This window comes from Micrasema longulum, unplaced genomic scaffold (genome assembly GCF_059751315.1).
Source record: "Micrasema longulum isolate JH-2025_06_02 unplaced genomic scaffold, ASM5975131v1 h1tg000998l, whole genome shotgun sequence".
Taxonomy (NCBI): domain Eukaryota; kingdom Metazoa; phylum Arthropoda; class Insecta; order Trichoptera; family Brachycentridae; genus Micrasema; species Micrasema longulum.
This window is the reverse complement of record NW_028278186.1, coordinates 278,192-302,759: the sequence shown is the minus strand read 5'-3', so window position 1 is coordinate 302,759 and position 24,568 is coordinate 278,192. Positions and strand designations below refer to the sequence as shown.

At 32.3% G+C, this 24,568-nt stretch overlaps 1 protein-coding gene and 1 long non-coding RNA gene across 3 annotated transcripts; both read right to left on the bottom strand.

The window, feature by feature from the left end:
- Positions 1–8,654: 8,654 nt before the first annotated feature.
- On the bottom strand, positions 8,655–8,888 carry LOC148277661 (uncharacterized). Its single transcript, XR_015823393.1, has 2 exons — positions 8,786–8,888; positions 8,655–8,705 (listed from the first exon to the last, which is right to left on the bottom strand). It is a non-coding gene; the product is annotated as an uncharacterized LOC148277661 (long non-coding RNA).
- Positions 8,889–8,949: 61 nt separating this feature from the next.
- On the bottom strand, positions 8,950–24,561 carry LOC148277660 (nonsense-mediated mRNA decay factor SMG8). 2 transcript variants are annotated; one of them, XM_088232572.1, is made up of 14 exons: positions 24,297–24,561; positions 23,902–24,218; positions 20,323–20,544; positions 18,958–19,222; positions 17,435–17,650; positions 16,530–16,690; positions 15,107–15,313; positions 14,363–14,574; positions 13,739–13,810; positions 13,485–13,629; positions 12,439–12,570; positions 11,626–11,739; positions 10,337–10,421; positions 8,950–9,219 (listed from the first exon to the last, which is right to left on the bottom strand). In XM_088232572.1, exons 1-14 carry the CDS (start codon positions 24,432–24,434, stop codon positions 9,025–9,027), a joined length of 2,481 nt encoding a protein of 826 aa, XP_088088698.1. In that variant the 5' UTR covers positions 24,435–24,561; the 3' UTR covers positions 8,950–9,024. The 2 variants fall into 2 exon arrangements, with proteins under 2 accessions (XP_088088698.1, XP_088088699.1); XM_088232573.1 differs by lacking the exon at positions 20,323–20,544.
- Positions 24,562–24,568: the final 7 nt, after the last annotated feature.

Genomic DNA, 24,568 nt, shown 5'->3' with positions numbered 1-24,568 from the left:
ACTAATTCGAGGTAATTTGTCCTCTTACTTTCTTTGTTTTGAAAAAAGAAACGAACAACATGTGGTAACACCATTATACAATATGTCCCAGACTGGAGTGACCGGCATTTATCGGCAGCAAACTTTAAAAGGGGGTTGGATCTTAAAAGTAAAAAGTTATTAATAAAAATAAAAATTCATTAATTTTGTTACCTGTTAGTTACGAGTCTTGATATTTATTTATTTATTTATTAATTGGCGGACTTATGCATTGCATTCTAACAATGGCAAATACAATTTCTTATAATAAATACAGGTACTAATGAAATAAAATACAACTAATTAAATTAAAGCTAGTACAAAAAATAAATTACTAATCCAAGACAAGATCCGGTTCATCTTAGTGATTTTTATAATCTATAAAGACTTTAATTAATTTTATTTTTTATTAATAAATTTCATAAAAGGTACATGTTTTTTTAAAAATCTATACATATCTACTTTTACACATCTGGTAAATGTTATCACTGTAACTCTCCAAAAAAAGATACTAACTCTTGTGCTTGGAGAGTGACTTACACAATTGTAGTTGCTTATTTATGAGAGTTTATATAATTTTAAATACGAGTACATGAGTAAAAAAATAAAATCACGGGATATATAAAGAAAAAACATAAAAAAATAATATATTTATACTAATTAAAATATAGTGTAGTTTTTTTAAAATTTATTCAGATTTACTTAAAATGTATTGATTTATATATTATTTTTAATAGTTTTTAGTTCATTGGGAAGATTATTATAATTTTTTACACATTTGAAGACAAATCTATTTTGACCATGACTTGTGTGGAATTTAGGAATTTTAATATTATATTAACTTACACCAAAAAAGTCCAGATATTTTCTCGAGTTTACAATACGACACAATCGGGAAATTTGTGCATGCAAGCCATAGTTTGTGCCGTGTTGATCAAGGAGCTGCACATTATTATTTCGCAACCGACGGATTGGAACATTGAATGCCACTTGTTCCAGTAACGATAGCACATACTTCAACACAATGCCAATATAGCAGAATTTGCGACTCAATTCATATTTTGTAATTTTTTTATAATTCGTTAAGACCGGGTTCCGTAACTGTACGACTCATCTGATATTTATTTTTTTGTAAAAAAATGTGGTGTTCTCGGCACGGGACGTCTCAGTAATCACACATACATTTTTTGTATGTTATTTTATTTGTACATGCTTATAATAATTTTTAAATATGCTTATTCTAGACTAAATAAGAGGGGAAAAAACTCAAATCTATTATTATTTGAAGAGCATTACATTTTTTGGAGCATCGTTTTTTAGACTGTAAATTGTATGATCAGTATTTAATTTTTCATGAGGAATTTGATTAATTTCACAGAAGATGAAAAATGTAGATGTTTGTTATCCTAAAAATGAAGAAGTTCAGTGAGAAAAAATAATTTTGTTAACTATTAATCACACCAAGAAATATAATAAATATTTTTTATGTATCGTTTTATTTTCGCTATGAATTTTGTAATTTTCAAATTACACCGACTTACATCACGAGTTTAAGTCGGCGAGTTTTTCCGACGTCGTGTTTCTAAACGTCGAAAAACATGGCTACCCGGAAACCAAAAATCTGTCACAACGCTGCGTTTGATTGGTTATTGTTAACACGTGAACCTGTGACGTTTCAAAGTAGTTCATTTATTTTTTTCATAAATTTTCGAGAAATTTCGCCGTAAAGTCTGTTCATTATTACAAGAATTTCCAAATAAACAAACCAGCCGCGTGATACCCTATGGAGAACAGCCAATTTCACAACATGGTAAAATTATAGTGGATTGACACTTTAGATTCGTTAGTACGTATTTAAATGTAATAATATTCATATATTTCGTTTTTCATATATAAAATTCCATAGTTAATGAATTTAATAAAAATATCAATAAAAACACCTGGGTTAATATTTTTTTTTAAAAGAGAAATGTTAGCGTTCTTATAATTTACCCAAATATTTTAATTTTAGTGAATATTTTTAACGAGTTGTAAATAACTCACCATAAGAAAATGCAAATCAAGTTGGGGTAGAGTGGAGTACGAACCTCGGATCTCTGATCCGCGAGTCCGCAAAACTAGCCTCGAGACCACAACCCGATTCAAATAATATATTAAAACTTAACAGAGGAGATTTTAATAATAATTTTATCAAAATTATTATTTAAATTTAGCGAATAGGTACTTAGGTAAAAATCCTGCAAAAGTATATTGACTGGAGATTAGTCGGTCTCACGGTGTAGAGGTTATTGCGTTTGCCAGGCATTAAATAAATAAATAATTGTAAAATAATAAATATTGATCCACCGTATTGTATGTTATCATGCCGTGTAGATTTTTCCCGTGGTGTGAAATGGGCCAATCATGCGATTAATGATAATATTTTAAACATCTTTTGTAAAGGTTGTCTGAGTCTTTTGTTTAGTTTTGTCCTGTAGGTTTATTGTATAATTTCAGTCCCCGGTTTATTAGTCTCGGCTGTTCTCGTCTCGTTTTAGATGGTTTGTCTACAATTACATCAGTGGCTAATTTATGAATAAATTTAAAGATTATTTATATAATTTGAAGAAAAAAAAAGGCTTTTGAAATAATACAGCGAATTGGAATCATATTAAAAAAATACTTTTACATGTATACCAAAGTTGGCGGCCTCCGTAGTGGTCAAGATGCTTGACTCACACACGGAAGGTTCCAGGTTCGATTCCCGATGAGAACACAAAAATGAAATATGATTTTTCTTAAGCCTGGGTGTTCTGTGATGTAATTCACCACTAGAATGAGGAACTTCAGCCCTGCGGGAAATTGGATACAATAAATATTTTCTTGCGCGCGGTAAACATTAGAGCATTATATTGTACGGCAAAGTTTCTTGAAAATGTATGAAAAAAACAGCAATAAATGACTATTTCGAACGACGTCACTGGTACATATGAACCAACTAATGATATGAGAGCTATAAAGGATATCCGGTTCGCTTACCGTAAACGAACCAATCGGAAGAACTGACAGAGAAGAACCTCTGACGTCACACGAGTTATTTCAGAAATACAAAACTTGAAAAAATCATAGCGCTGATTATACGATATTTAAAAATTAAAATTTTTTTTTAGCTCAGTTTAATAGTATGTTAACAAATAAAAAACGACACCGAACTTCCTCATTAGCCTATTGCTGGAACATCGCTAGGAATAGAGGTTGTGGCAGCATTGGAGATTGCCATTCTTCTGAACTTTATTGTATTTTTTAAAATATATTTTATGTTTCTCTCTTTTTAGTTCTATTATCTTGAAATGCTATTTGGTATTTCATTTGTTTAATAGGAGGCAGAGATAATGTAGAACTATTACTAGTTATAAGAGGTTCGAACTGTCAGTAGGGTTGCAGTAAGTCACATCTTGCTGGAAGTTGTGATTTTATACAATGATGCATTCCACCGGCAACACTACTGACTAGTCCAACTCGTTAGCGTCCACGTCGCGAACCCTGGGCGATGGGATCACACTCATAACGGTGTGATCACACCAGACGAGAGGATGAAAGGCGAGTTTCTGACGCCTCCAAACCAAAACCAACCAGCTATGGTAAGGTAAAAGGTAACCCTGACAGAAAATTCTACCAGAGAAGGCAACGGGAAACCACTCTGGTCGACTTTTTCCAGGAATCACTACGGCAAGTACATCAGTAAGTCGTCGCCCTGGCTGCAGAATATAAGAGTAGCGCAGGACAGCGATGCCTTCGCTGGAATGATCGCCAACGTCAGGGGGACCCGACAAGGCACCGGCGGCCTCCGTGTTGTAGTGGTCAAGACGCTTGATTCACGCACGGAAGGTTCCGGGTTCGATTCCCGGTGAGAACACAAAAATTAAAATGTGATTTTTCTCAAGCCTGGGTGCTCTGTGATGTAATTCACCACTGTAATTAGGCCTCCTGGCCTGTTGTGGTGCAAAAAAAAATGTAAAAAAATGTCAAAGAAGAATATCGTTTTAATCTGTTTTATTTTCGTATGAATTTTAACTACATGAAATAAACAATAAGTTGTTTTATAATTTATAATGGGTGCATGACTGATTTAGGACTGCACTATCCGCCCAATCGAGCTGGAATAAAAATTATTTTCATTACTATTATTATATTATATTACTGGGGTGCTATTCTGAACCGCTCTCGTAGCACGATAAAATAGCTTTTCTCGTGTATTTTGTATGTAAATACACAAGATAATACGGCCACGAGAGCGTTTGGAATACTACCCCTGGTGTTACTGACATTATTTCTGTTTACTGATTACGAGCTGAACCCGGCGCACCATGGAAAATAAAGGTCGGATTCGTATCAAAAGTCAACTCTTTTATTTTTAGAGGTAGGTATATTTAAAAAAAAAAAATAGTCTTAAAAGCTTCAAATGAAATAATTATTATTACGATATTTTTATTTTCACACAATAAAAATATTGAAGATAACATTGAAAACATAAAAAAAATGTGTTTGTTCATTTGATTATACTCGTAATATGTATTTAAACTTTTAGAAATATATATTTTTCAATATTATAATCTCGATGGTTTATTATTATTATTATAAAATAACAAATACCTATTAATAAATGATTCGATAATGAATAACAAACTAATTCGAAAATATTTTTCATAAATAGTCTACATTTGAAACCGCCATAGATAGCGGTTTTTGGGTTATTTGACTTAGTTCACATTTTTCACAATAACTTCATGGTAGGTAAATTTTGGCAGCTAATTTTTATAAATGTTTTTTATGGATACCTAGACTACAAAACAACATTAAATGTAAAGCATGGGGAGACGTGGGTGACTGTCAAAAGTCTCAATGATCTTTTCTTTCATTTTTTATATATAGTTTTATTGTATAATTATTTAAATGTATTTATAAAGAAAAAAATACACGTTTTAGTTGTTGTATGATGCTTAAAAAATCAACTTTCCAGATATTTTATTTTATTTGGGAAATCAACAGTTCTACACACATATTTATAGTAAACAAACAGATATAGGGTATAAACTCAGAACAAATAACAGAATTCCAAAATGTATACAAAGTTAGTAAATAAAATATATTACATATTAAATAAATACATTTAAGTTTATACATATGAAATTGTTATTTTTACGTACTCGTAAATATTGTTCAATAATCAAAGAATATATATTTTTTTAAGAACAGTAAGTTATTGTAAATTGGGCGGGATTAGGACAAGGATGCTTGAAGAGAGGATAAGGAAGGGAAGGGAGGTGTACATATTTATTATTATAATGTCTACCAAGTTACATAATACATTTTTAGTGTAAATTTTAAATCTGACAGAGTGATGTTTGTGTAATCTATGTCTTTAAATGTTGTATTGTAGACTGAAAAAGTCCTACGAAAAAAAGCTTTTTTAACATACGATGTTTTACTTATTGGTACATGAAACAGGTGGTACCGTCTACAAATCCTGGCTGGCACATGTATTGTTATTAAAACTAAGTAGTTCTATACAGTCGACTATTCCTGTCATAATTTTGTGAAGCAGTAGTTGGTCCGCACATACTCTGCGGTATTGTAGAGAAGTGATTCTATGGTAGGTGTAGGCAGTGAGAGTTGATACATAAGAAATACCACATATATTATATATAATACTTTATATCTATTCCTCCAAAGTTTAATAAGAAATTAACTTTTAAAGTTATGAAGTGAACAGATTTAAAATGGTATCCGTAAAAAATACAGTTTGTGGCATTGAAAAAAATGTACTATATTTACATTATCTAAAATTCTAACATTATTTTTTTATTTTGACTCTTAAACTATTTGAAAAATATATCGAAATGTGTCAGTAGCAAGTAGCAACATTGGTAAAAAATACTCATGAAATGCCATTGTTCTACCATTTTCCATAGTGCGGCGCGGTAGTGCTTTGCTATAGTTAGATTTGAGTAAATACTCGTATTTAGATGAAATGAACACAATCGAATGTTTTATATCAGTTATTATTGTATTTAGTCTAAATTAGATATGTACGTATACATGATTATTTTTGTATTTCGGTTTACATAAATTGTGAGAACAGATAATTTTGATAAATAGGTATTTATAGTGTGTAAAAAAAACACTGCTCTAGTGCCATAATCCAGAGAGAAAATACGGGAATACGTTTGTATGAAGAAAAGTCGGACCGCATTTCCTCTTTATTAAGTAGGTATACTTACAAAACTTTACTTCACAATGCTTTTATGTAACCATAGAAAAAGGTTCGGTGTTCTTAAATAAAACAATAGACCTATTAATACACATAGACGCACCGGAACCCTCTAAAATAATGACACTTAACTCATGCGCAAACGCTCAATCCTGCCCTACACGTATTTAGTCGTTCATTAACCGCCAGCCGGGTTTTGACGTGAGATTGATATTTGATTCGAAGCTAAAATGGTCGTGTCATGAATGCGGGTAAAAACCGTCCGGATAAACTTTAAAAAGTTGGTGTAATTTTTCATTGGTAAGTAGGTACCTAGGTACTTAAATTTGTTACAACAGAGAGGGAAAAAACTTTTGAGAAGGGAATATGGAAGTCTAGGCATTTACAGGGCTTATGATTTGTCATTGGCTGGTTTAAGTGGCCACTTTACACATTATTCTATTTATGGTTGAAATCCAAAACATTAAATATTTCATTTTCAAATATAGAATTATTTTTGCATAAAGGAAAAAAAGTTTGCTTTTCTCACCAACAGGGGTTCACTTTATTTAGGAATGCGATTTTCAAAAATGTTATGAATGTTAGTTGAAATTATTTTAATACTACCAAAAATCCAGTAAAAATAAATAAATGGGTAAAAATTATAAGGAATTTAAGGAAATAATCTGATTGGGATCCATAAAAAACTAATGTTTTTTGTAAAGATTCAACTTTTTTTTATACAACAAAAATCTCGGCAAATGCAGCCCTTATTCTAATTTGTAGTGGTGGGGGTCAGTGCTATGCTAGCTCCTGACATCACTGTGACCAGTGAAGATCTATTGTGACGGTTCGCCGTGAATAGTTCTTGCCCAAAGAGCCTGGCTGGCTACTGTGTGAAAGGCGAGAGATCTAGTTTTGCTAAAAAACCCCACGTCCAAGCCCATATCTGTAAAGTATCGGGCTACGAGGTAGGGAGCAAGCTCTTTAACATTCTCAGGTTTAACCAGTAGTCCTCCAAAGATGCGGCTTCTTTTATGATGTAAAGACTTCACTGTACAATTAAATGCTCTAATTTTTACAACATGTAAAAAGACATTTTTTGAATTCAATTTCCCGCAGCACTGAACTTCCTCATTATTTCGTTTATGGATGCGCCGAACCGTTTGACTTAAAATCTTCAAGTGAAGAAAGCAGATTTGCATTTTCAGTTTTTACACAGGATATTATATCGTGCATGACCATTCTAATTACACATACATACAGGACATTCTCTCCTCACATCCTTAGTAGCGGACAGAAACGTGTCATTTATATATTGGAAGAGGGAATTCTTACTCAGCAGTTCATAGAGCACAAATAACAGTTCCGTCTAATTCTTTTAGTAGAATAATTTACTATTTTGATTTGATAATTTAACATTGGTTTTCATTTGAAGTTTTATATTTTATGTAATGCTGTATTTTATGTAATGCTGTAATTTTCAGTTTATAAAAAAAGTACCATTTTTAAAACTTTTTTGCTAAGTTGTAAATTTGGAAATGTTTTACTAGTAAACTGGTTAGTGAGGTGGAGTACCATGCATGAGATCCTGGGTTCGATCGCTGACGGGGTCCATATTTATGAAAACATTAATTAAGGTGTTAGATTTGTAGAACTGCATTATTGATTTAGTACATATAAAATTAAACAGATTTCGGTTCTGCAAAATAATTTTATTATTACGACCCTAGTAGCATTTATTTTTGCATTTTCATACTAGACTACTCATTTTTAAATTAATTATCGAGGCTAAACAATTTTGACAATGTTCAAAATATTATATTGTATACCTAGAACAGAATAGTGATCTGAGATTTTTTTTAATGTACTTATTTTTATTAACAAATTACAACAGGGATGGAGAATACCTTAAGGGAATATGGAAGTCTAGGCATTTACAGGGCTTATGACCTGTCATTGGCTGGTTTAAGTGGCCACATAACGGCCGCAAGAGCGTTTGGAATACCAGCCCTGGGTCCTTTATTGGAACATTTAAAAAATCTAATTCCTCTTTATTTCTAAATAATATGATCCTATTCCAATATTTTATCTTTCAGTACCTAAATATTATTATTTTTTATTTAAAAGTGTCATTTTGTGCACTTTGCAATAAATAAATTTTTATATATGTCTTTTCAAGTGTATTTTTATTGAAAATTATGAACCGGTATATTTATTTCACTTTAAAATCTTTTAAGTTGTTTATATTTACATCTTAAAATGAACGCTTATTTTTACAAATCCAGTAGCTGCATTAATTTTAATTTAACAGCAATCCTGCATAACAATTCCTGCATAACAATCCTGCATAACAATTCTGTATTGTATTCCGCGTGTAATAAATACACATCAAAATCTTACTGTCTTTTCTGTCATCTCTAATTGGAGTAGGAGCTCTCCATCCAGAATAAAAATCCTAGAAATTTTATTTTTAATTGGCAATGTATTGCATTATTTGTAAAGCTATTAAAAATGGCCTCTGATCAAAATACTCACGCAGAATAAAGCTTCAATAGATCGCCCCTTGATCTTTTCTGTTTCGGTGTAGTTAAGTCAATTCTCTGATGTCTTTGAAATATATCATACTTGGAAAGTTGATTGAAATATAGGCTTTACATAAAATGTATAAATTTGTAGCATAAGAATGGAAAACTTTTCCAGCCAGGAATGTCATAGTTTGTTTTTATTTTATTATAATTCTCATTTATAACTACAGAGTATTTTAATAAGAAATTTCAGTCTGTGACTCCTATGATTCCCTGCAGCAGTCTGCCCCTAGCCGTGGCGACCAGGGGGTGCGTGGGGCGCGGGAGGGGCCCCCTTTCTGTAGAGTATATATACGGAAGGCGTAACACCCAGTAGGCAGAACCAGTCAGTGCGGGACAGTCTCCGCCTGTTACAAATATAGGACCCCCTGGAATTGGTTGAACCTAGAGAAAAAATATTAAATTATTAACAAATGTTTGTAGACAAGGCTGAATTTCACTTCCTAGGGAGTTATTAAGATTTAAATTCACTGCAACAGTGAGAAAAAACACTTTCGAGAAGGGAATACGGATGTTTAGGCATTTACAGGGCTTATGATTGGTCATAAGGTGGCCACTTTACACACTGTGTAACATTCACCATTCTGCCTTTGTTTGAACATCCGCATTTTCTCAACTTTTCCATATTTTGTGAAGTAAAAGAGGTGAAACCCTTATTGATGTGAGTGAGATTTATCTGGTTGAATGATTTCTCCTTCTAGGCAACGCCTGAACATACATTTCAAATTTTATGCTTCTTTTTATATATTAGGTGTTCTATCCATTTTGTTCCAAATTTAAAATGAGCACCAAAAGTAAAACGAAATGGTAAAGGTATACGTCATTTGAAAGAAAATTGTCCGCTTTACAAGATATTGTGTTAGCTTTTATGTTACATATATTTTTTTTTTTTTTCATTACACGCCTACAAAATAGAATGTCAAGTAGACGAAGGTGAGCATTTCCGACACCTTCAGTTAGCGTTCAATAAGGTTGCCATAGTTCCATGCGATATTTGCGCAGTGTACAGTGAAGATGCTATGAATTATTGATTAATTTGCTGTAAAATAATGAAGGAGAATACATTCTTGACATATTTTTTTTTGTTCTGTCCTCTTGTTCTCTTCGTTTGTAAAAAATCTGACACAATTTATGTAACAATTAATATTTCTTTTTATTCCCTTCTCAAAAATGTTTACCTCCAGTGTGGCTATAAATTCCTACTAAATTATTATATTAAAAACATGGTGCACATCGTACAGAAAAGTGTGATAACACAAAATATTTTATTCTTTGGTTTAACAGAAAAAAACCCCCATTTAACTTTGAGGGAGTAAATGTAATTGACTTTTAGGGTGAGAAGCGTTGTCTATTTTCCAAAAATACATGGCTATACTATTTGTTTGTTCTCTCTTCTGTTTAAATTTGCTGTTCTAATTTGCCCCACTTTTGTTAAGAATTTATGATGTATGTACAATAGATTTTTATTACATAACACAAAAACAAATTAGTATGTTTTTACCTTTGGGTTTAGAGTAATGTGAACGGGCGCTTTTGGGGTTACAATATGAACCCGCATCAGCTGAGCAATCATTGGTTTACTGCCCCTGAAAAAAATATTTATGTTATTGTAAGCACCTATTCATTTTGATTTTTTTTGGAGATATTATTAAAAATATTTTTTGTTTCCACGTCTACTTTAAAGTAGTTCCAGCTATACAAAAACGTTACAAATTACATAAATCAACTTAAGCTAGGTCAATCATCAGATAATTAGTAAAAATAAAAATAAAAAACATTAATACGCTGCTTTTAAGCTATTTTAATGAGTTCGTCCTATTTTTCAGCCCTTCATCTCGGAATTTATTTATGGCTGATGAATAAATGCATGGTAACAAGTTAAACTAGAATTTTATTTCCGTAACTACAATGGTAGGAATTATATGTCAAAAAACGGATTTATTTTTTTACATCAAAACAGCTATTTATGTATAAGGTATATTTGTGGCAAGCGCGCCAGTAGTGACTCTGTTATAATTGTAATTTTTTCCAAAGGATTGATTTTTTTACACAAAACAACATCTAAATCTTAAAATGTATCGTAAACCGGGGTGGGGTGACTTTGCGCGTGCCTAGTATATTTTGGGCCAAAAATAAACTGTTGCGAATAATTTTAAGTATAAACAATAAATATTAGGGAAAATATTTTTTACTCTGGCTACCCTGAGGTTGTAAGTTGTCTATGGTTATGTGCCAACGTGACATTTCTCCAATGTTGCCAACCCTACCGATTTTGGGAGCTATCTAGTGATCTACCGAATTCGATGGAAATTCTACTGATTTTTAAGCATTTCACTATATAATAAAATTTCAATCTACAATGGTTATATATGACAGGCGCCGTGGCACAGTTGGTTAGACGGCCAACTCTGAAACTGGCGTCGCGGGTTCGATTCCCGCCAGTTGCAAGAAAAAAATCCAAGAAAGATTTTTTTTCTCAATTGGTCTGGATGTTGTGGTGTATTTTTCATTACCTCCTTCTATATCCCCTCTATTCTACCTGCTGACAAGCCTTAAAATAGAGGCCTAGCGGGTTATTCCTTAAAAAAAAAAATTTTTTTAAAAACGACGATCTCGACGGCGATTACGTTGAAAATTAGTTTAATATATTTGTGATCATACAAGTATTTTTCGATCCAACATAAATGTTGTAACCTTATTTTGTAGTTAACCCTCTTAACTCAAAAAACCTTATTGTGCATCTGACTGGCGGTAAAATTTTTAGAAATGTATTAATATCGCACAACTTACCAACATGGGCAACGGTAATATAGAGGCATGTCACTGTTGGCTAACTTAGCTCCACTCTGCTTATGTAATGTACTTCCTCCACATACAACACTATCACTAGACGACATCATGAACCTGGCGACAATTATAATAAATTAATACACATTTAATTTTAAATCCCATTTTGATTTATTTGTTCTCCCACAAAACTTTTTTAGTCATAATCCCAAAATTGGACAACTCTACAGGACCTTAACATACAAATATTTAATTTATTCCTTAAATATATGAGGCATATCCGGAAAGTAAGTTTCGTTTGACAGGTTAAAGAAAACAAGTACATACTCAGAAAAAAAAAAAAGTGAAAAAAACTATTTTCCTACATAACTCCCACCATTTTGTAGGCACTTGTCATAGCGCGACACAAGCTTTTGTATTCCATCTTCATAAAAGGGTGCCACCCGCTCATCGTCGTGCACATTATTGCGACCTTCATTGAACTATCTCACCCATCTCTATGGTAAGCCATTGAATCACTTATAATATGTTCTCCATACACCTTACAGATCTGCTGATAAAAGTGGACTGGCTTAACATTATATAAATTAAGGAAACAAATTACAGACCTTTCTCACGAGCAGCGGGGTTTAAAATTTTATTTGGCATTTTAAACAAGCACCACGAAGAGTACATAATAGTCGACTAACTCATAATGGCATCAACTCCATCTCATTAATGAAACATACTTTCTGAATATACCTCGTAATCGGCTAATATTATCCAAAATACCATGAGTATAAGTTTTTGTATGGGGTTTAATGATGTGTATCATACCTGTGGCCCTTCGGACACTCATATTCCATACCGAGGAAGATTTTCACTGTAAAATGAGAAGGAAGTGGTTTGCCCCTTGTTCCACCTCTCTGCTGTACTAGAGATCTCCACGATGATATGTTCTCCATACGGCTAGAAAATATTTAAAAATTTTACATGTTACTAGCTCCTAGAATTCAGTAATCAGATATTTAAATTACAGCAAAAACTATACAAAGAGATATGATAAACAATATTATTTAACAATGCATTTATTTATTAATTTATAATAATTATTAACTCTCTTTTAAAAATCGACTATGTTTCAATTTCAGGGAACCTCTGTCCTCTGAGTTGAGACGCATTCATAACACAATATAAACATTAACTCGTTTGCGGTTTTTCCAGCTTTAGCAGTCAAAATCGTCTCTCGCATTTAGGATATGATGGCATCAGTCCAAAAAACATTAGAAGTGAAAAGACGGCTTTAGCCTACTTAAAACTGAAGTAATTATATGGTAGGAGGAGATATTGTGTCCCTATAAAAACAGTCGGCAACAGAAGTATCCCCGTATGTTAGTCAAATAAGATTTATTTCAAACCATCAACTACGGTCCAATTGAAAGTGAAATATTCTAAAAAATAAGAAAGTTGTATGTGTTCATATGAGTGGATCCTACTAGAAAAAAGTGTCTGCGAATGTGTTAAATTTATGTTTTAAACATACAAAAAAAACACAAAAAGTACAAAAATCGACTAGTAAATTTTACCAAAGGACCTTTCTATGAAATCTTCCCTCTCTTGGAGAAAAATATTTTTTTAAATGTCTTTGACCAAACAAAATGTGGTGACTTATATTTTTCCCAAAAAATATCTATAAATACAGTTTATTTTAATACTACTTACTCTATTTTAAATTCGTTGCAGTATGGTACCTAGGTATATGTAATATATGTTTTAAATATTTTCTACGGGTTTTATATATTTATAGTTTTTATGATTATTTTTGTATTTTGACAAAGGCATAAGCCGTTAAATAAATAGATAATAATTGGAATTTTACTTACTTCACTTGGCAATCCCAGGGAAGTAAGAAATTTGTGTATTGGAGGAAACCTGGTCGGAGGCTTTCTGGTAATCCTACATTATGTGAATACAAAGATGAAGGACCGAGGCATACCAGGGACCAACTAGAAAAAGCTGGCAAAAGTCCTAAAATGCACAATCAGTTATTAATTCAGATATAATATAATAATTAAATGATTCATTTTGTATTAATATCATAAAAATGATGTATTTTTTAGAGAAGATTGAATCATACCAGGTGGACTCTCTGTATGCAACATTCCTGGCAAATACTCTGTAGTTGATGGTTGCCTTACTAAACCTTTATCTGAAATAGAAGACCATAACACATTTTCAGAATTCATAGAAACAACCATAAAATGTTGTCAGATCAAAATATTATATTTATTTATTTACAGCTGAAGCCAATTTTGATATTTCTTTTCCATTGGTCTATCTACATACTGAACAGTAACTACAACATTTTGCAGAGCTCGATAATTCCTATTTTCGGAGAAGGTAAAAAAAATGGCACAGAAATTGGAAAAAATGTGTAACACTACTATGTTGAAAAATAAATATTTCTTTGTTTGTCTTTTAAATAAATAGCATCTTCATTCCTAACAAAAGTACTGATTGAACCATCCCCTTATTCTATTTTCAGCAGATAAATATAGTAAGTACTGATTTTTGGGAGCTGAGAAAATTTGCATTGGATTTGGATCTAACGTTCCATTCAAAACGCCCCTTAACCTTTCTCGCCTCACCAACTTATATAATGAATACGAATCAAGAAAGATCGAAACTCTACAGATCCTCGAGAGTCAAATCAAGTATTTGTCTGCAAAAGTTTAGACATATACTAAAACATTGTTCATACCTTTGTAATGAGCATCATTAATAGTGATAAGAGTGAAAGAGTCTGTATTAGCAAGTTGACTATTCTGTGATCGCTGGGCGTTCCCATCAGATAGGGCTCCAGTGGACAGAATCTCTTCAGGAGAGCGCTCCTCCTGAGACCACTCCACTGGGGAGGTGTCTCCTTTGACTGCATTAACTCGGGGCCCCATGGCACTCTTGACAGAAGCCGCTCTATAATCCAAATTAAAGAGGTTTACAACAAAATAATAACTCAATAACTTTGAAAGTGTAAAACAAAAACAGTATCCAGCATTTCTTACCTGAATTGCATCATAAATTTTAAAATGAGTTTTTATGATTGAGTAGGTAATTACAGATTTATTTCAAAACAATTCTCATGTCAAAGCTAATTTAAATTTCGACTTACGAGGGTTGATTGATATGCTCTAGCCCTGACCTGCTTCGAGTTGACTAGTCGAGCTGAAGTGTATGCATTATGTAGCCCAATATCCCAACGTGTAAAGCACCGAGCAACTAGTTGAAACCTGTAACGGTTCAGTTACAACAGGCCCCTGACCACTGCAAAATGCAGGACAATGCTCCAGCAAGAAAGGCATTAGTGTCAATGGCTGCTATTCACGAAGTTGGGCTTGAATTGGTTGAATATCCCCCATTTTCACCTGATTTAGCCCCCCGTGACTAGTGTATATTAGGTAATGCCTAAACAAGTCAATTTAAAATGGAATACATATTTGAAAATAACCTGTAGTCATTAGTCGAGGGTTGAAACACAGGAAATGGAATGGATTCAGCTGTGGCTCCACACAGGCAATCCTTGGCGAGATCATTGTAGAAATCACAGTTGGAACTTTTCACCGAATAAGGATCGTCCCGAGATCCTTTTGTCCGTCCACAATTACAGGCTGCCACGTAACGAACACCACTTGAGTGTGTATCTTCTGAACTAGAACTAAAATAAAATAAATATTTTTTTACTATTCATATCCCAAGAATTAACTAAGTGGCCCAGCATTTCAATAAATGTTTATAAATAATTGTATATAACCACTTACGGTTTCGAGACGTTACTGTCTCTTAAAAATAGACACAAAAAATTTGGTAAGTGGTTATATACGAGTACAATTATTTACTAACATTTATGTAAACATGTTTTTTTAACAATATTTTTAGTAAGTCAAAATTGTTGTAAACGATTTATGAATATTTCAATAGAGAGAGATAACTTTTTTGGGAAGGAATATGAAAATCTAGATATTTATATGGCTTATGACCAGTCAGTGAATGTTTTCATGATCACTTTACATACTTGCAAATGACTTAATTTCTATGTTCCCTTCTCAAAAAAGTTGCCCAGCTCCGTTGACATTTTTACTAATGTATTTTTAATCTATTCATCTGAGTATAACCCGATAATACCTGAGCAACAATTACAACAGTTACATGAAGAAACATATATGCAAGAAACTGAACAAAAAGGGCATAAAACTATGTAGCAAAGACAAACAAGGGCAAAAAAATAATGGTATACAATATATTCATAAACATATAAGACTTCGAGCTGAACCATGCCAATCCATCTTCATCGCACACTGTTTTAGTGTGACGGAAATCCGGAAGATCTATTCTAAAGAATAATTGTTAATGTGATAATTATATCCCAGATATATTGTTTTATTCATAAATACAATCCAATTTGTAGAATAAGAAGATACATAGTTATATTTTTAAATACATATTTTGAAATTTTAACACTAAAGAAATAGGTAGGTATAGCTCTTTCTGACATGAATGATTGCATAATAATGTAGGGTCATTTGCTACCTCTTCTTTTTGAAGTGTGCAATATTTGCCATATCTTAGATGTAGCTAGTATAGAAATAAGTCTAATTATTATACAACAGTGTAAATAACATTGATTTTATTGGTTGATTAATGGTTCAAGGGAGTCCCATTTATTTCAATTCAAACAACTACTGTTTTCACACCCTATAAATAGTTCAACCACCTTGAAAAATGTTAGCTTTGATACATACTTTGTGGATAGTAAAACTAAGCACATGAAATTTATTTTATTCAAAACAATAATTAACTTCCTACTGTGAAATTATGCTGCATTTTTTTCATCAATTTATTTCATTATTTTAAATATGAATTTAATATTATACCTGTGTTTTGGTTTGATACAAGGATTACCGGTGAGACTAAGTTTTTCACAAAGTCTCTTGGACTGCCAAATCTTATTGCAGTCTTCTTGTAGCTGTCCTCGGTACCAATCAGAGAGCGGTCCTCTAGCCATAGAACTGAACACACTGACAGCCACTGCTACCTAAATATCAACAGTCATATTATATAAATAATAAATGTATACAAGTAAGGGTTACCTACTTAAAGCATGTGGTTTTAAATTGGCATGTTGGTTTTATACTTTGGTGCAAAAAATGTGGTGACAGTGTCTTGACGAAGAGACGGGTATGTCTCGAAACCGGTAGACATAGAAAAGTCGGTAAGCTGTTAGATGCAAATATTTAATAACACTTAGTAAAACGTTTGACGACAAAGTAAATGCTTTAAATATTAATAATTTAATATTTTATTTTATAAATTTCTGTATCTCTTCATTTACCATAGCTTGTTGTTTGTACATACAGAAAAAAAACTTGGGTATAATATTACAATCCATAATATTTTCTGGGTATAAGAGCATAGAAAACACAGCTGATGATTTGTATGTTAGAATGTGTCATGGGTGTATATTTTGTGGGAAGATTTTTAGTGTTTGTGTTGAGAGGATGTGTAGGTATGTGTATTTGTGAAAATAATTATTTTTACACAGCAAGAGGTCATGAGACAACACAGTGGCGAATTGCAAAACAGAATACCCAGGTTGCGAAAAATCACATTCAATCTCATCGGAAATACACCCAGTAGGGCTGGCACACCGGAGCAAACGTTTTAGGCATTTTTAAAGCAGTTTTACTTTCCGCTGCGGGTTGGTACACAATTCTTTGCACATGTATAATATCATGTTTTGTGGTTTACTTTAGTCAGTTTTGAAAATTTTAATTCTTACACGCTGCAGATGATACTGGGTAGAATAATGTGACGGCAACCCTTCCATATAAGCTGCTTGAGCTAGTGGTAACACTTTAGCACATCTTCCTTGAGAAAAACGTGTATCTATGGATAATGCGTCCCACAGATTAGTCCACGATTGATCGGAGTCAGGAGACAGAAACAAATTAGTCAATTGCGTTGCTACTTTTTTCCACATTGCAGCGCTAGGTATCTAAAATAAAATAAAATTTCAGATAGGATAGATGATTAAATGTATTAATACTTATTTCGAAAATATATTTTTCAAATTTAGAAACGTAAAAATTGAAAGAAAAAAAAACAGAAAAAATGTTTCATAAACAAAAAATATATACAATACACATAACCTTTTACCCGACATGAAAAAATATTGTTTGGAGATAATCCGTTAGAAGATTATTCGATCTGATATTAGTTAATTACAGTTATTTAGAACTATGTAGGTCATGATTACTTTATTTATTGACTCGAATCCAAAAATACAGTAACATTTGGTGTTGAACATATTTCAGCTGTACAGGATGTTCTTTAAACCCTGTCACATCCGAAACCACGATGATCAGTATGAGCAAGAAGACATATTGGCACATTAAATATGTATATGTATAAAAATAATATGTATAAAAATAAAATATTAAAAAAACAAATGGTTGCTAACTTCTGCAGGGAGAAACGAGCAGGGAGGGGGGGGAGTCTGACACATGTTAACTGCGCGGCCGCGCCCCCCTTTGCTTCTCCCCTGCAGAAGTAAGCAACCAATTGTTCTTTATAAATATTTTATTTTTACAAATTTTCTTCGTTCTAAATATTTTTTAAATATGCCAATATGTCTTCTTGCCCATACTGATCATCGTGGTTTCGGATATGACAGGGTTTAAAGAACACCCTGTATAGGTAAAAATCCGCGTTGAGCTGAAATTTTTCATATAAAATTAAATATGATATAAAACTAAACTTGTTTATCTGATATTCTAAATAACAATTACTGATAATAATTATAAAAATACAAATATATCTTAAATTATAGTAAAATAATACAAAAAAAATCACATTATTAAAAAAAAAATCAGAATGTAATTTTTAATTTTTATTTTATGTATGTATTTATAAATGCATCTACACCATAGATTTCATAATGTATTCTAGATTTGTATACCCACACACAGGCCATGCCATGCCATGTGGGATTTTTTTTGTTTTTATAAATACTTATTATGTAATAAAAAATGTAAACAAAAAAATATATGTAAATATGTTTGTAAAAATTTACAATTAACAGAAGGAAAATACAAAGAAATTTTTATATTAAACAAAACATACATAAATATCAATGATAATTTAACGCAAAACTGAGAATCAAAATGTAATCTGTTGGTCGGTTTCACATTTCGTGTGATGTTCAGGCACATGACTTCCCTTCCGGCGGATAGGCGATATAGCTTGGCTGCGATGACTAAGGTCAGTTACAAAATATTTTGTGCGCAAAAATAGAGTACTTACTTCAAAAAACAAAGAACTCGTAGCAAATTTTCCCACATTGTCATCAAACCCAGACGAGAAGGCTATGTCTAAATGAGTTTGTAGAAACTGGCTGAGTGTATTCCGTGAAGTTGTTTCTGTACACCAATCTGGTAATGGAGGCATTCCCTCACATGACTTCATCAGGCTTCGGACCATGTCAGGTAAAACATTACCAGGAGGGCTTTCTTCCGTATTCACATAAACAAACTCCTCATTCTTCGGTATAGCAAATAGGGAATTTGCACTGAAATGAAAATGGACTAAAATTAATTACTGTATGTTTAAAAAATATTAATTGATTGAATGCCCTGCTTTCACTTGGATGTAAAATAAGAATTGACTTATTCTCCTATCAGTCTGAGGATGTCGGTCAAGATGAAACCCAGTCACTGGTGAAAATAAAAATAAAAGTGGAATAAAACTAAAAAGAGTATTTTTATACTTAAAATGCAGCTCCACCAAGAAATGTCAGTAGAGAAACTAATTTTTTAAATGTTTGTTATTCTTGTATATACGCATTATTTTTATGTTTCTGTACATATTGTTATTTATTGTCTTTTTTCGTTTTGTTTTTTCTATGTTATTTCATTGTAATTTGTTAATATGTAACTTATTTTAAAAGATACATTTTATATAAAAAATATTAATAATAATAGTGGTTTATTAACAATTTCTTTATCTACTACATATTTTTTGTAATAGATTTCTCTTCTTCTTCTTTGTTTTTTCATGGCCTTTTCACATCTCAACTCGGGTGTTCTGGCCAGTGTCGAGTATTTTTGTTTTTTTTTTTACATATATATACACATGTGTTAGTAATATAGTATGTACAAGTTAGTATGTTAGTATTTAATATAATATATACATATAATAATAAAACATATTTACAGCTTTACACCATTTACAACTAGATATTTACATAGGATTTTAAATACACGTTTATTGGGTGGGGACAGGAGAGTTAGAATATGAATAGGGAATGGGATATTAATATCAGAGAGGTCGGATAGGAAATCAGGATAACAATCATTTATGGGGCATCCAAAAAAAATATGGTTTAAATCTTCCTCATCTAGCTGACATTCGCAAATGGCAGAGTCCCGGACATGGATTCTGAACAGGTGAATAGATTTCTCTGGATTATGTGATAAGTGATGTCATATTTTTTATGTTCCTAAAAATATTTATTTTGCAATTATTGATGATTTTATTTCTCGATATCTCTTGCCTTAGTTATGGTTAGTTGGACTTTTCCTTGGGAAAGCAATAATATGAATAAAATCACTAGTTTTATTTTATGTAAATGTCCTATGTGCTGCCCAAATAAATAAATAAATTATGTACCTTATATTTGTAATGACTCTCGCTTTCCTTAGCACATTATATATTTGATCTTCTAAGCTATGTTCCAGGACTTTGACTCTAGAAATATCAGCATTTCGTAATTGGCGAGGACAAGTGTCAAAATAGAAGAGTACACGAGGGCAACATGGTCTAGCCTGCTGTGCCCAGTGCGGTGTCACATACGAACCTATCAATTCGCGGATTTTGGGCTGTAACTCAACTCTGGAAAATTCAAGAAATGTAACATGATAGTAATAAATTACACCAAAACGTCTTTTTACACGGGGAATATATTCCACGCAGTATCGTGTAAAAAAGTATACTAAAAAAATTAAAATGATGGATAGACACCAAAACGTCTTTTTACACGGGGGATATGTTCCACGCAGTATCGTGAAAAAAAAGTGTACTAAAAAAATAAAAATGATGGATAGGTTTCTTTGAACAAAAACCATTTCAAGATTTCAAAAAAAAATATTTTACAATTCGTAATTTTATTTAAATACTTCAAAAACTTGTAACAAAGATTCACTCTTCCCTTGCACATACTTCTCTGTACCTAGTAAGAAAAGAGTGATGAAGGGAATTTTGAAAATGAAAAGTAAAATTATTATATTACTATTATGCAATGTTAAGTTATTATCAAAAAAATAAAATAATTTAATGTTAAATGTTCGTTTATATTTTACACCAAGTCCAACAATAAACAAGCTAAAATCTGAGGATTTACTAAAAAGATCGAAAAGCAAAAAGTAACACAGGTAAGGGAAGATGGTAAACAAGTAAGGAACGTTAACCGAAACAATTCTTTCAAATAATACAATAGCCTTCACAATACTACGCCCCCTAATCAACCAACCACAGGTGTGCAAGAACGAGACAAACAATGTTTTAGCAAGCAATTCATTTCTAACATAAGCCAGTTGCTGCTAACTCATAATATTAAGTACCTACCATTATAATATCATTTTTAACCTATTTTTTTTATTTTTTTTTATTATATATTTGGACTCCTGTATTTAGTAGCCTTACGTGTCATGTACAAGGCTAAGGTACTCGGAAAAAAAAAAGTTTTTGTTTGTCTTGGAAATGGGATGTTCGATCACTGATTTTGGTTTATTACCTTTATGAGTCCAATCACCATTGTTGCAAAGTTCAAGAACAATGGCGCATGATAACTACTTTTTACTACAGTGTGGATATCTGTTAAGGATATTCCATCTTTCCTGCATTCTGCTTCAAGATTATGGCGTTGCAAACTGAAAAATGGGCACTGAAATAACAGATGTTCTATACTCTGTGAAGAAATATCATCGCATGGACAATAGTCATCATTCCTTAATTTAAACCTATATAGATAACTTCTCATAGCTCCGTGTCCGGTAAAAATTTGAGTCGTTTCGAAAGTACTTTGGTGATGATGACGGAAGTTTGCTGCATCAGCCAGCGTTGGGAAAAACATTTTAGTGATTTTACCTGCAGAAGAAGCGCGGTAATGATCCTCCCAACGCTGCTGCGTATTTTGTTTTATACAGCGTTTGGCAAAGCTAAGGGGAAATTCTGAGAAGAAAGGTGCCGTTCTTTTACAAGTTGCGGATCTTGCTCGTTCATCCGCTCTCTCATTTCCTACGATACCAGCATGTCCTCTTATCCAGCATATTTGAATGTTCATCCCTCTTATTTTTAGATGCTTAATTTTACTCTGAATATCTACAATGAATGGATTTACCGACCGAGTATCTGTTATAGCTTGAACGCCCGAACGACAATCTGATAATATTTTTGCAATAACCCATCTCTCTGGTGGTTTCTTTAATAACCATTCGAGAGCTTCTCGTATTGCGAGTAGTTCAGCCTGGAAAACTGAGCAGAAATTATCTAATTTAAATGTTCTGCCTGGTAATTCTTTATCACTCTCAAAAGGAACGAATGCCGCTCCCACTTTTCCGTCGAGCAGGCTACCATCCGTAAAGATTCTAATTTCGTTGGGAGCATAAGGAGGTATATCTTTGTCAAGTAAAAGAATATTTTCGGGAATCCTTTCGCACGGGTGAGGTAAATCGAAATAGTTTGCAGTTCCTTGATACTTGCGATCGAAACCTTTTTATTTTAACCTATTTAAAGTAGGTTATAGTTACTGGCTTTTCATAATCGGGGATTATTGGCACATTCATCGCAATATTTTTCGAAACAATTCATAGTTAAAAATATATAAAAAGGTGTAGTCTATGCAGAGCGAATTATGGAGCCTATTTTGAGCATTTACTTTAAAAAATAAAAATAAAGCAATATGTCTTTGTATTTTAATTTGACACTATCCAGTCCTTTTATCAAGAAAAGCTTGTTTCTTTACTTAGTATCATAGCGTAGTCTAACCAAAATAAGCTGGCTAACTTTTTAAGTACGTCTTTGATGCATAGAAAAAATATTTATTTTAGCACTTGTACAATTCAAGATCACGTTTTAACATGATGCCTTAGCACTAGCCAAATGAAATTTATAGGGTTACTTTTCCATAAATAAGAGTATTTTTTTAAATAGGATGCAGAAATTTTTGAGGTAATTTTTTTTTATATCCCTTAAAAGTTAGTTGAAAACTTATGTTTGCATATATTTTGGAAAAGATTATTTTTTATTTGGAATTAAATCAAATAATGACTCAAAACTGTATTGTAGGATAAAAGGCTAATTATTGAGCTACTTGTAAAAAAAATTACTATCCCAGACTTAATAGTTTGGCTACACTTGGGACATCCAGCCTAAAATCGGATTTTTACTAAAAATTCTTGAAAATCTGAATAACTTTTCAACGACTGAATATCGCTGAACATACATGGGGGTTAAATCGATAGGCATTGAGGTCCCCCATCGCTCTGCCACCGATGATCCGTCCTCCCAGTTACAGGCTGTATAAGATTTATCACAAATTAAATGAACTTATCAATACTTCAAGTAGTTTTGATAAGCAAAAGTTCCAACTAATATAAATTGATTAATGTATTTAATTTTTTTTTAATTCACTACAACGTGGTTTTGACAGGAAAATTATTTCGTATTATCTTTATTTCCTTTGCGCACCGAATGGTGCATAGGTCACTGCATTAGTACACCTCACATGAAGGTTAGATTATCAGACTTTCTCTTCAGGTGCCGATCCAGGGACTATGAAGTATTTCATTGTAAACCATATTGTCAAATAAATATTTCACATCAACCATGACGGGAATCAAACCGAAGACCTCTTGCATGGTAGGCAAAGTGCTCACCATTACACCATGAGGCAGACTTATATTGTTTGAAATATACACATAAGAATATGATACAAAACTTTTTTTTTCAATTCATTATGAAAAATTATTGCAGTAATAAAACATTTGCATGCATATTTTATGTACTATTCGAAAAACCTATGTGATTTGTGTCTTGAAAATATAAAACATGTAGCCGCATGTGGGGTTATTGTGTAAGTTGGTTCAATGGCCCAACTGATTAGCTTTAATTTTGTTATAAATTAACTTTGGAGATATAAGAAACTAAGTTTTTCTTTATATTTGTAAACCAAAAAAATCATACCCTTACCGGAGTGTGTCCATTGCTTTGAATAAATTAACATATCCAAGATCGAAAACTGATGTCGGAGAAGAAAGAATAATGACATGACACAGATGAAACATTAATAAGAGGCTTTTGGATACTTCTGTAGTTATATCGCCCGCTGCAACTAGGAAGTCTCCGCCTTTTCTTGCATTATTGACTCTTTCAGAACCTTCCCATTTCCTTCCATCATCTTCCCCCAAATTCTCGATAAACTTTATAAGTTGACATGTATCGAACAAGCTTTTGAGATGTAAATATAAAACGTTTTGGTTCTCATTCCAAAAGCATTCAATTTGACACTGCAAAAATAAGAACATTATAAACCATGAAGTTTGATAAATTTGTACCAAATTTCTAAAAACGAAGCGATACATAACCTCGTCACCCGAAAACTCATATCGGAGAGATTTGGCTTTGAATCCACAATTATACGGTGATTTACCGATTACGCCAACTATGATTATTTTTTCTGAATCAGAGAAGTCCGGAATATCAAATAAATTGAATGATTTCATTTTAAATCATAATTATTAAAATGACACCGATTTGACAGCTGACATTAGAACGTGTTGTTTGTGGTTTGGTCAGATATCTGTAGTCTGTGGTTTGGTCAAATCGAATACTGTCTTTGTCCATGGAAGAAAATGCT

What these genes read in the sequence shown, in the direction of transcription:
- LOC148277660 (XM_088232572.1), bottom strand. Translation starts at nt 24,434, where the DNA reads ATGAAATCATTCAATTTATTTGATATTCCGGACTTCTCTGATTCAGAA. An exon ending in TGTATCAAACCAAAACACAG is followed by an intron (nt 15,314 to 16,529) that starts GTATAATATTAA and finishes ATTTTATTTTAG; the next exon opens with TTCTAGTTCAGAAGATACAC. An exon ending in CCCTCGACTAATGACTACAG is followed by an intron (nt 14,575 to 15,106) that starts GTTATTTTCAAA and finishes TTTGGATTATAG; the next exon opens with AGCGGCTTCTGTCAAGAGTG.